The sequence below is a fragment of the Aquarana catesbeiana genome, linkage group LG12 (assembly GCF_042186555.1).
Source record: "Aquarana catesbeiana isolate 2022-GZ linkage group LG12, ASM4218655v1, whole genome shotgun sequence".
Lineage (NCBI taxonomy): Eukaryota > Metazoa > Chordata > Amphibia > Anura > Ranidae > Aquarana > Aquarana catesbeiana.
Window position 1 is genome coordinate 2,462,682 of NC_133335.1, and position 16,316 is coordinate 2,478,997.

The 16,316-nt window shown below is 54.6% G+C and overlaps 1 protein-coding gene across 1 annotated transcript; it reads right to left on the reverse strand.

Annotated features, from left to right (window-relative positions):
- Nucleotides 1-1,911: 1,911 nt before the first annotated feature.
- On the reverse strand, nt 1,912-15,966 carry SCPEP1 (serine carboxypeptidase 1; the record flags this gene model as incomplete). The annotated part of the gene is given in 10 exon segments (XM_073607105.1): nt 1,912-2,221; nt 6,897-7,054; nt 8,295-8,432; nt 8,519-8,632; nt 8,709-8,808; nt 10,382-10,510; nt 11,408-11,445; nt 14,917-14,989; nt 15,281-15,355; nt 15,816-15,966. Coding segments are annotated over 10 exon segments (1,042 nt in total), but the record flags the coding sequence as incomplete, so codon positions are not given.
- Nucleotides 15,967-16,316: the final 350 nt, after the last annotated feature.

Consider the following 16,316-nt stretch of genomic DNA (forward strand, 5'->3'; position numbering starts at 1 on the left):
GTGGGAGGAATAGTGCCCCCTCATTGGTATCAGTGGGAGGAATAGTGTCCCATCATTGGTATCAGTGGAAGGAATAGTGTCCCATCATTGGTGTCAGTGGGAGGAATAGTGTCCCATCATTGGTGTCAGTGGGAGGAATAGTGTCCCATCATTGGTATCAGTGGGAGGAATAGTGCCCCATCATTGGTATCAGTGGGAGGAATAGTGTCCCATCATTGGTATCAGTGGAAGGAATAGTGTCCCATCATTGGTATCAGTGGAAGGAATAGTGTCCCATCATTGGTGTCAGTGGGAGGAATAGTGTCCCATCATTGGTGTCAGTGGGAGGAATAGTGTCCCATCATTGGTGTCAGTGGGAGGAATAGTGTCCCATCATTGGTATCAGTGGGAGGAATAGTGCCCCATCATTGGTATCAGTGGGAGGAATAGTGTCCCATCATTGGTATCAGTGGAAGGAATAGTGTCCCATCATTGGTGTCAGTGGGAGGAATAGTGCCCCATCATTGGTGTCAGTGGGAGGAATAGTGTCCCATCATTGGTATCAGTGGAAGGAATAGTGTCCCATCATTGGTGTCAGTGGGAGGAATAGTGTCCCATCATTGGTATCAGTGGGAGGAATAGTGCCCCATCATTGGTGTCAGTGGGAGGAATAGTGCCCCCTCATTGGTATCAGTGGGAGGAATAGTGTCCCATCATTGGTATCAGTGGAAGGAATAGTGTCCCATCATTGGTGTCAGTGGGAGGAATAGTGCCCCATCATTGGTGTCAGTGGGAGGAATAGTGTCCCATCATTGGTATCAGTGGGAAGAATAGTGCCCCATCATTGGTGTCAGTAGAAGGAATAGTGCCCCATCATTGGTGTCAGTGGGAGGAATAGTGTCCCATCATTGGTATCAGTGGGGGGGAATAGTGCCCCATCATTGGTGTCAGTGGGAGGAATAGTGCCCCATCATTGGTGTCAGTGGGAGGAATAGTGTCCCATCATTGGTATCAGTGGAAGGAATAGTGTCCCATCATTGGTATCAGTGGAAGGAATAGTGTCCCATCATTGGTGTCAGTGGGAGGAATAGTGTCCCATCATTGGTATCAGTGGGAGGAATAGTGTCCCATCATTGGTATCAGTGGGGGGGAATAGTGCCCCATCATTGGTGTCAGTGGGAGGAATAGTGCCCCATCATTGGTGTCAGTGGGAGGAATAGTGTCCCATCATTGGTATCAGTGGAAGGAATAGTGTCCCATCATTGGTATCAGTGGAAGGAATAGTGTCCCATCATTGGTGTCAGTGGGAGGAATAGTGTCCCATCATTGGTATCAGTGGGAGGAATAGTGCCCCATCATTGGTGTCAGTGGGAGGAATAGTGCCCCCTCATTGGTATCAGTGGGAGGAATAGTGTCCCATCATTGGTATCAGTGGAAGGAATAGTGTCCCATCATTGGTGTCAGTGGGAGGAATAGTGCCCCATCATTGGTGTCAGTGGGAGGAATAGTGTCCCATCATTGGTATCAGTGGGAAGAATAGTGCCCCATCATTGGTGTCAGTAGAAGGAATAGTGCCCCATCATTGGTGTCAGTGGGAGGAATAGTGCCCCATCATTGGTGTCAGTGGGAGGAATAGTGCCCCATCATTGGTGTCAGTGGGAGGAATAGTGCCCCATCATTGGTGTCAGTGAAAGGAATAGTGCCCCATCATTGGTGTCAGTGGGAGGAATAGTGTCCCATCATTGGTGTCAGTCAGAGTAGTGCCGCAAAGGCCGGATAAATGCAAGCAAAGGGCCACATTGGGCCCCGGGCCTGCAGTTTGGAGGAAGGAGCAGTGCAGAGTATTTGAGGAGAGGAGAGTTGGTCCTCCAGACACAGAGAAGTGAATTTATTCTTCGATGTGATGATTGATGAGATCAGAACACACACACACAGATTTTAATGTTATATTTAATATAAAAATAAGCACACAGTACAGATTTGTTCGATCGTCCTCAGAGTATTAGGCAGTCACAGGTCAGTAGGGATCTGGAGGTGGAATGGGGTATTAGAGCCGAAGTGGGGGAGGGGAAATCACAGGTTTATTTGGTGCCGATCCACAGCAAAGCATTCTGGAACCCGTATGAAGGCAGTGCAGCCGCTTGGTTCTCGGTAGCCAGGATCCCGCCGGCTCCGGTCACTCCTGCTGGTTGGTGATCATCCGCAGCATTTTCAGGGATGTCTCCGGCTGGTCAGACGGTACCTACCCCAGGGGGACAAGAGGCAGACATCAGGATCAGGTGACCCCACAATACCCCATAAAAGAGAGGGGGACCCCACAATACCCCATAGATGGGAGGGACCCCACAATACCCCATGGATGGGAGGGGGACCCCACATTACCCCATAGATGGGAGGGAGACCCCACGATACCCCACAGATGGGAGGGAGACCCCACATTAACCCATAGATACGAGGGTGACCCCACATTACCCCATAGATACGAGGGTGACCCCACATTACCCCATAGATACGAGGGTGACCCCACATTACCCCATAGATACGAGGGTGACCCCACATTACCCCATAGATACGAGGGTGACCCCACATTACCCCATAGATACGAGGGTGACCCCACATTACCCCATGGATGGGAGGGTGACCCCACATTACCCCATAGATGGGAGGGTGACCCCACATTAACCCATAGATACGAGGGTGACCCCACATTACCCCATAGATACGAGGGTGACCCCACATTACCCCATAGATACGAGGGTGACCCCACATTACCCCATAGATACGAGGGTGACCCCACATTACCCCATAGATACGAGGGTGACCCCACATTACCCCATAGATACGAGGGTGACCCCACATTACCCCATAGATACGAGGGTGACCCCACATTACCCCATAGATACGAGGGTGACCCCACATTACCCCATAGATACGAGGGTGACCCCACAATACCCCATGGATGGGAGGGTGACCCCACATTACCCCATAGATGGGAGGGTGACCCCACAATACCCCATAGATGGGAGGGTGACCCCACAATACCCCATAGATGGGAGGGGGACCCCACATTACCCCATAGATGGGAGGGGGACCCCACATTACCCCATAGATACGAGGGTGACCCCACATTACCCCATAGATACGAGGGTGACCCCACATTACCCCATAGATACGAGGGTGACCCCACATTACCCCATAGATACGAGGGTGACCCCACAATACCCCATGGATGGGAGGGGGACCCCACAATACCCCATGGATGGGAGGGTGACCCCACATTACCCCATAGATGGGAGGGGGACCCCACAATACCCCATAGATGGGAGGGGGACCCCACAATACCCCATAGATGGGAGGGTGACCCCACAATACCCCATAGATGGGAGGGGGACCCCACAATACCCCATAGATGGGAGGGGGACCCCACATTACCCCATAGATGGGAGGGTGCCACCACTGATACTTACCTGCTCTGTGCGCGGCGGGTTTTGCAGAGAGCGGCCCCGATCCTCCATTTCTGGGGTCCCCCGGCGGCGCTCCTGGCTCCTCCTCCTCACCATTCCATGGGGGGGAGGGGGGGGGGTACCCGTGCGGGCGCGCTCCCGAGTCCCACCGCTGCGTCCAATGACACAGACAGCAGGACTCAGCCCCGCCCCCCCCAGCTCCCGTGTCACTGGATTTGATTGACAGCAGCGGGAGCCAATGGCTGCGCTGCTATCAATCTATTCAATGAGGACCCGAGACACCGGCTGGAGCTGCCGTGATCGTTCTTGTGGCTGGAACGATCGGGTTCAGGTAAGTAAAAGGGGGGGGGGGGAGGGGGTTCATCACCTCGAGACTTTACAACTCCTTTAACCCCTTCAGGTCCAGAATTATTCAGAGCTGTGATACTTTACCTGGTAATTGCGCCGTCATGCAACACTGTACCCAAATGTCATTTATATCTTTTTTTTACACAGATAGAACTTTCTTTTGGTGGTATTTGATCACCACTGGGGGGGGGGAGGGGGAGGGGGAGGGGGAGGGGGAGGGTAGTTTTTCAATATAAACAAAAAAAAAAAAAGACCGAAAACTTTGAGAAAAAAAAAATATATTTTTTTTTTACTTCCTGCTATAAAACATCCAATAGAAAAAAAAATTTCTTAATTATTTTGGCCAGAATGTATTCTCCTACACTGCGGACAGGGCAGTGATTAACCCTTTCAATATCGGGCACTATTACCCCCCTTCCTGCCCAGGCCGCTTTCAGTGCTGTCACACTTTGCATGACAATTACATGTAACATTGTACACACACGACATTTATTATCTTTTTTTTTTTGGTCTCACAAACAGAACTTTCTTTTGGTGGCATTTAATCACCACTGGGGGGGGGAGGGGTTTTATTTATTTATTATTTTTAGGAAAAAATTAGCAAAAATTTTTTGACAAAAAAAAAAAAAAATAGTTTAGTTAGAATTTTTTCTTTTAACCGCTTCCCGCCCGTCATACGACGTCATCGGGTTTGAGCGCGGATATCTGAATATCTTTTTCAGCCGCCGATTCCCTTCACCATAAAAACGATCATAGTGACCATTCACAGGTATATATTAAAAAAATAGAATTTATTACAAAAACATACAAAACAATTGCATTAAAATTGATCGACTATTCAAAAAAAAAAAAAAAAGCCTTTTTTAAGCACAAATAAGCATTTTTTTTTTTGAATAGTCGATCAATTTTAATGCAATTGTTTTGTATGTTTCTGTAATAAATTCTACTCTTTAATATATACCTATAGTATGCTTATAAAATACATCATTTACAAACCGATCGGGACCGTACATAAATTCTGTATCCACAGTACCACTCTGTGGTGAGATGATTTTCAATCGATATAGTGGCTATTCAGCCGCTTGATCGTTCTTACAGGAGGAGGAGGGGACACACCCCCCTCCCCCCCACGCTCCCCCCCTCCCCCCCACACACACACTCCCTCCACCCTCTCCCGGCTTGCCCCTTGCTATCGGTGAACCGGTGGAGGAACCGACCGGCGCCGGATGATGACCATATAGAGATATCCGGCCAGCCAGACGGTCCCCGGAGTCTCTATGATCGTTCGGAGGCCTGGCGCGACGTTATGACGTCACGCCCCGGCCTCTGCGTTTGAAAAAAAATGGCGCCTCGGCTGGGAAGTGGAGATCTTTTTCTTTTTTATTTCAGGGTTCCCAGCCCAGGAGGAGAGATGTGAGGAATTACAGGACCCCCCCACCCCCCCCACCCCTCAGATCTCACTGTAAAGAGGACCTGTCATTCCCTATTCATACTACAGGGGAGGTTTACATTACTTGTAATAGGAAGAAAAGTGATTAAAAAAAAATGTAAAAAGAGAGCAACAAATTAGAAAAATAAAAGTAAAATGAACAATAAAAAAAATAAAAATTTAAAGTGCCCCCGCCCCCGCTCACAGAAGCGGATATATCAGGGTTGCCAACTGCAAGTAAATTTACTGACAGTTTGTAAAAATCAGTGATTTTTTTTTTTACCACCTTCCAGTAAATATTGGGGGCGGATCATTTCATTCTGTGTTGACTTTTTAAGTGTAAATCAATCAAATGACTTTGTTAATCGGGATCGTCAGCGTTTCCGTCTCATGTTTTTACTGTTCAAATATTGACTGTGTTACTTTTCAATAGGAGTTCTGTCATTTCTCAGGTTGTCAGTAAAAAAAAAAAAAAAAAGTGCTCCGCCAGTAAATTTCCCATGTTTTGCTGTGGGTGGGTTGGCAACCCTGGAACGCACACGTCGCGTCCATATATGTCAACGGCGTTCAAACCGCACATGTGAGGTATCGATCGTCAGAGCGAGAGCGATAATTCTATCACCAGACCTCCTCTGTAACTCTAAACTGGTAACCAGTAAAACATTTTAAAGCGTCGCCTATGGGGATTTTTAAGTACCGAAGTTTGGCGCCATTCCACCAGCGTGCGATATTTTTGAAGCGTGACGTGTTTGGTATCTATTTACTCGACAAAACATCATCTTTCACATTATGCAAAATATTGGGCTAACTTTACTGTTTCCTTTTTTTTTTTTTTTTTTTTTAAATGCATGAAAGTGTTTCTCCCCCCCCTCCCCCCAAAAAAAAAATAAATAGGTGTTTGAAAAATTGCTGTGCAAATACCGTGCAAGATAAAAAGTTGCAACAACCGCCATTTTATTCTCTAGGGTCTCTGCTAAAAAAAAAAAAAACCATATATGATGTTTGGGGGGTTCTGTGTTGGTGTCAGTGGAAGGAAGACTGTCCCATTTGTTGGTGTCTGGCAAGCAGAGTGCCCCATCTTTATAGTGCCCCTTTGTTGGTGTCTGTGGGAGGAAATGTCAGAATTGGCCTGGTAGGCAAGCGGTTAAATAAGTCATTTTTCTCCTTCGCTGATTAGGCGGCACTGATGGGCACTGCCAGGCTGTACATGATCAGCTCCCCCGATTATCCATACTGGCCTCCCCTCCACACCGATTGGTTCTCCTCACACGCTGTCAGTGTGGGGAGAGGAATGCCGATAACCGCCATTCCCTTCTTTACATGTGATGAGTTGTGATTGGACACAGCCGATCACATGGGTAAAGAGCCTCATCATCCACTCATATGAGCCATACCTCTAGGATCCCTTCAGCTGTACTCCAGCAGAACTACAAGTCCCATCATGCCTCTGGGAGTCATTGTAACTGCCAGCCTTGCAATGCCTCATGGGAAATGTAGTTCCACAACAGCTGGTGGGCCGGTTGCCTCCCCCTGGCCTAGAAGCTGGAAACCATTGTAGTAGCGGTGTCTACCATCTTTATGAACTTCCCGGCTCTCCTGCCATGCTGCACTGTGAACACAGGAGGTCGCTCACTCGGTACAGAGGAGACGGATTGTGTGTAGACAGGTCCTCTTACCATGTGCCCCGCTTTTAAGATCCAGAAGAAGCCGAAGTTCTCCCAGGATTTGTAGAAAGCCGCCGTCTCTCTGGACTGCAGGTGCAGCGGCTTCCAGCGCAGGCTCTTGAACTGGTCCATCTTTTTCCACTTCAGCTGCTTCACCCATCCCTCCTGACCTGGAAGACAAGAGAGGGAGCAGAGACTGAGCAACCACCTAAAACACATGAGCCGTGTGACTAAGGACTGTGTACCCCCCGCCGCCCCCGCCCCGCCCCCGGGGAACAGAGACTGAGCGACCACCTAAAACAACATGTGGGCCATGTGACTAAGGACTGTGTCCCCCCCCGCCCCGCCCCCGGGGAACAGAGACTGAGCGACCACCTGAAACAACATGTGGGCCATGTGACTAAGGACTGTGTCCCCCCCCGCCCCGCCCCCGGGGAGCAGAGACTGAGCAACCACCTAAAACAACACGTGAGCCGTGTGACTAAGGACTGTGTACCCCCCCGCCCCCGGGGAGCAGAGACTGAGCGACCACCTAAAACAACACGTGAGCCGTGTGACTAAGGACTGTGTCCCCCCCCGCCCCCGCCCCGCCCCCGGGGAACAGAGACTGAGCGACCACCTAAAACAACACGTGAGCCGTGTGACTAAGGACTGTGTCCCCCCCCGCCCCCGGGGAACAGAGACTGAGCAACCACCTAAAACAACACGTGAGCCGTGTGACTAAGGACTGTGTCCCCCCCCCGCCCCCGGGGAACAGAGACTGAGCGACCACCTAAAACAACACGTGAGCCGTGTGACTAAGGACTGTGTCCCCCCCCAACCCCCGGGGAACAGAGACTGAGCGACCACCTAAAACAACACGTGAGCCATGTGACTAAGGACTGTGTACCACCCCACCCCGCCCCGCCTCCGGGGAACAGAGACTGAGCAACCACCTAAAACAACACGTGAGCCCTGTGACTAAGGACTGTGTACCCCCCCCCCCCGCCCCCGGGGAACAGAGACTGAGCAACCACCTAAAACAACACGTGAGCCCTGTGACTAAGGACTGTGTACCACCCCACCCCCGCCCCCGGGGAACAGAGACTGAGCAACCACCTAAAACAACACGTGAGCCATGTGACTAAGGACTGTGTACCCCCCCCCCCCCCGCCCCGCCTCCGGGGAACAGAGACTGAGCAACCACCTAAAACAACACGTGGGCCATGTGACTAAGGACTGTGTACCCCCCCCCCCGCCCCGCCTCCGGGGAACAGAGACTGAGCAACCACCTAAAACAACACGTGGGCCATGTGACTAAGGACTGTGTACCCCCCCACCTCCGCCCGCCCCCAGATCACACTGGAAAGTGAAATGTGATTGGTGGGTGGGGCGAGCGCTGACCCCTCCCCCTCACCCCGTCCTCCTTACCCACAGTGTCCACGATGAGGTCCAGCTGCCCGTTATACACGGTGACGTTTATCCCCGCACAGAGGAGATCGTCCACAACGCTCACCACCGGCTTCATGAAGTCTCCGGCCATGTTGGAGAAGACATCCATTGCCTGGCCTGGAGAATGAAGAGAACACGAGGTTATGTGTGGAGCACGAGGACCACCGCAGCCCCCCTTCCCCTCCCCCGGAAAGACATCTCACCTCCCCATGTGACAGAATCCGGAATGATCTTCAGCTTGGCTCTGATTGGTCCGTTCATCAACTCAGACAGGTTATCGGCCTGCAGAGGCAGCATATGGCGCCGGTAGAGACTTCCTGTAGATTAGAAGGAGGAGGAGGGATAAGTGAAGGGATGACTTCCTCCTGCACTGAGGGATGCTGGGTAACTCACCGAGAGCCAGATTCTGGAACTTCGGGGTGTTCTTCCCACCAACTCCTGACATCAGAGAGTCTTTGGTCAGAATGTTGTAGAAGTTCACTCCGTCCGTGTTCTGCAAATAAAGTTATAGTGGGACTCCGCTCAGAGCAAGACTAAACCATTCCTGCTTCTACTATTGGCTGAAATATGTCATCTCCCATGTATTCGGAATGTAGGGGCGCCCCTGGTGGACTGGTATCTCCCATGTATTCGGAATGTAGGGGCGCCCCCTGGTGGACTGGTATCTCCCATGTATTCGGAATGTAGGGGTGCCCCCTGGTGGACTGGTATCTCCCATGTATTCGGAATGTAGGGGTGCCCCCTGGTGGACTGGTATCTCCCATGTATTCGGAATGTAGGGGTGCCCCCTGGTGGAGTGGTATCTCCCATGTATTCAGAATGTAGGGGTGCCCCCTGGTGGACTGGTATCTCCCATGTATTCGGAATGTAGGGGCGCCCCCTGGTGGACTGGTATCTCCCATGTATTCGGAATGTAGGGGTGCCCCCTGGTGGACTGGTATCTCCCATGTATTCGGAATGTAGGGGTGCCCCCTGGTGGACTGGTATCTCCCATGTATTCGGAATGTAGGGGTGCCCCCTGGTGGACTGGTATCTCCCATGTATTCGGAATGTAGGTGTGCCCCCTGGTGGACTGGTATCTCCCATGTATTCAGAATGTAGGGGCGCCCCCTGGTGGACTGGTATCTCCCGTGTATTCGGAATGTAGGGGCGCCCCCTGGTGGACTGGTATCTCCCATGTATTCGGAATGTAGGGGTGCCCCCTGGTGGACTGGTATCTCCCATGTATTCGGAATGTAGGGGCGCCCCCTGGTGGACTGGTATCTCCCATGTATTCAGAATGTAGGGGCGCCCCCTGGTGGACTGGTATCTCCCATGTATTCAGAATGTAGGGGCGCCCCCTGGTGGACTGGTATCTCCCATGTATTCAGAATGTAGGGGCGCCCCCTGGTGGACTGGTATCTCCCATGTATTCAGAATGTAGGGGCGCCCCCTGGTGGACTGGTATCTCCCATGTATTCAGAATGTAGGGGCGCCCCCTGGTGGACTGGTATCTCCCATGTATTCGGAATGTAGGGGCGCCCCCTGGTGGACTGGTATCTCCCATGTATTCAGAATGTAGGGGCGCCCCCTGGTGGACTGGTATCTCCCATGTATTCAGAATGTAGGGGCGCCCCCTGGTGGACTGGTATCTCCCATGTATTCAGAATGTAGGGGCGCCCCCTGGTGGACTGGTATCTCCCATGTATTCAGAATGTAGGGGCGCCCCCTGGTGGACTGGTATCTCCCATGTATTCGGAATGTAGGGGCGCCCCCTGGTGGACTGGTATCTCCCATGTATTCAGAATGTAGGGGCGCCCCCTGGTGGACTGGTATCTCCCATGTATTCAGAATGTAGGGGCGCCCCCTGGTGGACTGGTATCTCCCATGTATTCGGAATGTAGGGGTGCCCCCTGGTGGACTGGTATCTCCCATGTATTCAGAATGTAGGGGCGCCCCCTGGTGGACTGGTATCTCCCATGTATTCGGAATGTAGGGGTGCCCCCTGGTGGACTGGTATCTCCCATGTATTCGGAATGTAGGGGTGCCCCCTGGTGGACTGCTCTGGGACAGCAGCCAATTCTCACCTGTTCTATGACATCTTCTGTCCAGGACCATTTCTCTGTCGCCTCTTCATAATGTCCTTTATTGAGAGCGTCCTGAACGGAGTCCGCCGCCTTCTGAACCTCCTTCAGACCGTTGTCATCCAGGAGAGACTGAGACATGAGAGCAACCTTATATCCATGTCACCATCACATACCATGGTGCTGTACAAGACTACAACACCCAACCTGACAAGAGAGACTTCACATTCATACAAGCAGAGCCCCACATCCCCCCCCCCAACTCCCTCCCTCCCCCCCCCATCTCCCTCCCTCCCCCCCTAATCTCCCTCCCCCCTCTTCCCCCCCCCCCACATCCCCCTCCCCCATCTCCCTCCCTCCCCCCCTAATCTCCCTCCCCCCTCTTCCCCCCCCCCCCACATCCCCCTCCCCACATCTCCCTCCCCCCCACAGATCCCCCCCCCACAACTCCCTCCATCCCCACAGATCCCCCCCACAACTCCCTCCCCCCCCACATCTCCCCCCCCCACATCTCCCTCCCTCCCTAATCTCCCTCCCCCCCCACATCCCCCTCCCTCTCCCATCTCCCTCCCTCCCCCCCTAATCTCCCTCCCCCCCACATACCCCTCCCTCCCCCATCTCCCTCCCCCCCCCCCATCTCCTCCCCCCCATCTCCCTCCCCCCCCACAGATTCCCCTCCCCCATCACTCCCTCCCCACATCCCCCCCCCATCTCCCACATCTCCCTCCCTCCCCCCCATCCCCCCCCCCCACAACTCCCTCCCCCACATCCCCCTCCCTTCCCCCCCCCATCTCCTCCCCCCCCCCACAGATTCCCCCCCACCCCCCCCATCACCCTCCCCCCCCCCCAACTCCCTCCCCCACATCCCCCCCCCCCCCCATCTCCCTCCCTCCCACAGATCCCTCCCTCAAATCCCCCTCCCCACAGGTCCCCACATCTCCCTCCCCCCTCACAGATGGTGATTATTTTGGTTGCCCCCCCCATACCAGAAGGCAGTCTGGGGGTCTCTGCAGACTCTGCTGTACTTACTATACTGTAGAGATACGGCCCCCAGCTCAGCACCGAGTCTGCCAACACAGAAAGACATGTGATTGGTTAGTATGACCCCCCACAGGCAGCACAGTCTACACCCCCCTCCCCCCACATATGACAGACCATTGTACGCTGTGTGGGAGATTTCACTGGTCTGGATTATGACCCCCTGCATCGGTTCTATGACCCCTGCATCGGTTCTATGACCCCTGCATCGGTTCTATGACCCCCTGCATCGGTTCTATGACCCCTGCATCGGTTCTATGACCCCCTGCATCGGTTCTATGACCCCCTGCATCGGTTCTATGACCCCTGCATCGGTTCTATGACCCCTGCATCGGTTCTATGACCCCCTGCATCGGTTCTATGACCCCTGCATCGGTTCTATGACCCCTGCATCGGTTCTATGACCCCTGCATCGGTTCTATGACCCCCTGCATCGGTTCTATGACCCCCTGCATCGGTTCTATGACCCCTGCATCGGTTCTATGACCCCTGCATCGGTTCTATGACCCCTGCATCGATTCTATGACCCCTGCATCGGTTCTATGACCCCCTGCATCGGTTCTATGACCCCCTGCATCGGTTCTATGACCCCTTGCATCGGTTCTATGACCCCTGCATCGGTTCTATGACCCCTGCATCGGTTCTATGACCCCCTGCATCGGTTCTATGACCCCTGCATCGATTCTATGACCCCTGCATAGGTTCTATGACCCCTGCATCGGTTCTATGACCCCTGCATCGGTTCTATGACCCCTGCATCGATTCTATGACCCCTGCATCGGTTCTATGACCCCTGCATCGATTCTATGACCCATGCATCGGTTCTATGACCCCTGCATCAATTCTATGACCCATGCATCGGTTCTATGACCCCTGCATCGATTCTATGACCCCTGCATCGGTTCTGATGATCAGAACATTAAACCTTCCCAAATTCTGACTCTTCCCATTGGCTGTGCTTAAAGGGGCACACCGTCTACAGCAACAGAGCTCAGAGCAGAAATGGTCTCTAAACCCCACGTATTCTGATGTACAGAGCCCTTCCCCCAACACCCCAAGCTCCAATGACGGTCATCGCAGACCCCACAATCCCTCAATAGAAAACTGGCCACACACATTCCAATCTGTACAATCTCCTTCAGATTTACTAACATCTCTGAGGTGGGAGGGACGAGGTGACAGGATGTGAGCAGACGGGACAGTTGTAGGCATTTGTACTACAGAGATCGGACACAACCCATCGATCGCAGACAAGTGACCGGAAGATCCCTTCCTTGTAGACTTCCGGAACCCGGACAGGGATGGCACAGACATTTACCGGGACCAATCCCCTTTCCTCCTGCAGCCGCTGAAAGCCGCCTCTCCTCCTCCTCCTCTCACCATCTATCAGCTGCTGCAGGAGGAAAGGGGATCAGTTCCAGTGAAGGCCACCGCAGCCCTGTACCCCCCTGTGTGCTCCCCTGTACCCCCCCGTGTGCTCCCCTGTACCCCCCCGTGTGCTCCCCTGTACCCCCCCCCGTGTGCTCCCCTGTACCCCCCCCCGTGTGCTCCCCTGTACCCCCCCGTGTGCTCCCCTGTACCCCCCCCCGTGTGCTCCCCTGTACCCCCCGTGTGCTCCCCTGTACCCCCCCCCCGTGTGCTCCCCTGTACCCCCCCGTGTGCTCCCCTGTACCCCCCCGTGTGCTCCCCTGTACCCCCCCGTGTGCTCCCCTGTACCCCCCCCCCGTGTGCTCCCCTGTACCCCCCCCCGTGTGCTCCCCTGTACCCCCCCCCGTGTGCTCCCCTGTACCACCCCGTGTGCTCCCCTGTACCACCCCGTGTGCTCCCCTGTACCCGTGTGCTCCCCTGTACCCCCGTGTGCTCCCCTGTACCCCCCCCGTGTGCTCCCCTGTACCCCCCCGTGTGCTCCCCTGTACCCCCCCCCCGTGTGCTCCCCTGTACCCCCCCGTGTGCTCCCCTGTACCCCCCCCGTGTGCTCCCCTGTACCCCCCCCCCGTGTGCTCCCCTGTACCCCCCCCCCGTGTGCTCCCCTGTACCCCCCCCATGTGCTCCCCTGTACCCCCCCCCGTGTGCTCCCCTGTACCCCCCCGTGTGCTCCCCTGTACCCTCGTGCTCCCCTGTACTCCCCTGTACCACCCCGTGTGCTCCCCTGTACCCGTGTGCTCCCCTGTACCCCCCCCCCAGTGTGCTCCCCTGTGCCCTCCCTGTGCCCATGTGCTCCCCTGTACCCCCCCCCGTGTGCTCCCCTGTACCCTCCCTGTACCCCTGTGTGCTCCCCTGTACCCCCACAGCGCTGCCAGCTTTCCACCTCCCCTGCCAGCTTCTGTGGGGGATGTTTCAGGATGGAGAGCAGCGAGAGGGACCAGTAAAATATGTCATTGACCAGCCCTTTCCTTTTCTGAGTGGACACATTGACAGATCAGTACCGATCACCGAGTCTGTCCATTCATAACTGAAGCATTGTAAACTGTTTGCTTTTAAAGCCTCTGCACAGAGCTAATTCTGTCCATTTATTCTGTGCAGCTGAGGCTGCAGAGATAGAGATTGAGAGCTGCGGTATCTCACCAAAGTCCCCCAACAGGGCTGCTAAAAAAAAATAATGAAAAAAACGTCCCCTGAACTACCGACCAACGCCGTCCCCTGCCCTACCGACTAATGCCGTCCCCTGCCCTACCGACTAATGCCGTCCCCTGCCCTACCGACCAACGCCGTCCCCTGCCCTACCGACCAACGCCGTCCCCTGCCCTACCGACCAACGCCGTCCCCTGCCCTACCGACCAACGCCGTCCCCTGCCCTACCGACCAACGCCGTCCCCTGCCCTACCGACCAACGCCGTCCCCTGCCCTACCGACCAACGCCGTCCCCTGCCCTACCGACCAACGCCGTCCCCTGCCCTACCGACCAACGCCGTCCCCTGCCCTACCGACCAACGCCGTCCCCTGAACTACCGACCAACGCCGTCCCCTGAACTACCGACCAACGCCGTCCCCTGAACTACCGACCAACGCCGTCCCCTGAACTACCGACCAACGCCCTCCCCTGAACTACCGACCAACGCCCTCCCCTGCCCTACCGACCAATGTCGTCCCCTGCCCTACCGACTAATGTCGTCCCCTGCCCTACCGACCAATGCCGTCCCCTGCCCTACCGACTAATGTCGTCCCCTGCCCTACCGACCAATGCCGTCCCCTGCCCTACCGACTAATGCCGTCCCCTGCCCTACCGACTAATGCCGTCCCCTGCCCTACCGACTAATGCCGTCCCTTGAACTACCAACTAATGCCGTCCCCTGCCCTACTGACTAATGCCGTCCCTTGAACTACCAACTAACGCCCTCCCTTGAACTACCGGCCAACGCCGTCCCCTGCCCTACTTTGGCTTTAAATGTCGCTAATCCCCGGTGATCTCCAATGTTGTTCAGGTAGATCTCCACCTCTCAGAGGTTACCTTTCCCCAGTGTATGGTATGTGTCTGGCCTGGAGGTGTGGACTTTACTCACCAATGGGGGAGATCCAGGAGTCTCCAAGAGCCACTCCCCCGAAATTACACTTAATGTCACCCGCCAGGACGGCCTATGGAGGAAAGACAGTGGGCAGTGAGATCACATTCCCGGGGGAGGGGACACTTATAGAAAAGGACCATACACCCGGGACCCCAACATCTGCTGAGAGGTCACAGAGGAGGTCTGGAGGTCCTTCTATAAGCAGCAAGAAAAGTCCGGCCCCTTCTCCACATAAACATTACAAACACTCCCCCATCTCTGCACTTCCTGAACAGCTTTCTTGTTTAAAAAAAGGTTGAAATGAATTGGGGGTGGAGCAATTAAGAAGCCGGCCAGAGGCGGACTATGCCAGGGACCTTACCTTGTGTAGTGCCAGGGAAATCGCTGCCGCCATCTTTCCTCCGTACGACTCTGAGAAGATGTAGAAGGGGATCGTCTGTTGGGATAATAAATCACGTAGAGAGACAGTCACAGAGCAAGTAGATTGGGACCCGCCCACACGCAGGGGCCACTCGCCACCCGCCCACACGCAGGGGCCACCCGCCCACACGCAGGGGCCACTCGCCACCCGCCCACACGCAGGGGCCACTCGCCACCCGCCCACACGCAGGGGCCACCCGCCCACACGCAGGGGCCACCCGCCCACACGCAGGGGCCACTCGGGATCCGCAGGCTTGGAAGTCAGCGCCGTCATGGTTGAACAAGTCTTCCATAAACCACCAGCTACATCAGGTGACAACATGGCAAGAATCTGTCAACTGCCTTCCTGGCACAAAGCCCGCCCACTGCTTAAAAAGCTCCACCCCTTCCCCAATGCACAGGGATTGTGTCCCTACAGACGGGATTACAAAGTATCCTCAGGGACAGTGCCAGGAACATCCGCTGCCATCACTCACCTGGAAATCCGGCTTTGAGTGGAAGAATTCTCGGAGAAGGACCAGCATGTCTTTGGAGATGGTGTCCACGTCTTTGGCAAACGCTCCGCTATCTGTGGTGTAGCTGTATCCGGTGCCCACAGGATTGTCCACAAACAGCAGACTGGCGACCCGCACCTGGGGGGGGGGGGGGGGGGGGAGTGCCGGGAAAAGGTTAGAAACATGGCAACCCACACCATAAAAGGGGGAGGGGCCAGGAGGATAAGGTCCTATACCTGGGGGGGAAATTAGAAGGAATGGGGGAGGAGTCAGGACAATGGAGATCTGTATTTGAGGACATAGAAGGGGGAGGAGTCAGGACAATGGAGATCTGTATCTGAGGACATAGAAGGGGGAGGAGTCAGGAGGATGGGGATCTGTATCTGAGGACATAGAAGGAAAGGGGGAGGAGTCAGGAGGATGGGGATCTGTATTTGAGGACATAGAAGGGGGAGGGGTCAGGAGGATGGGGATCTGTATCTG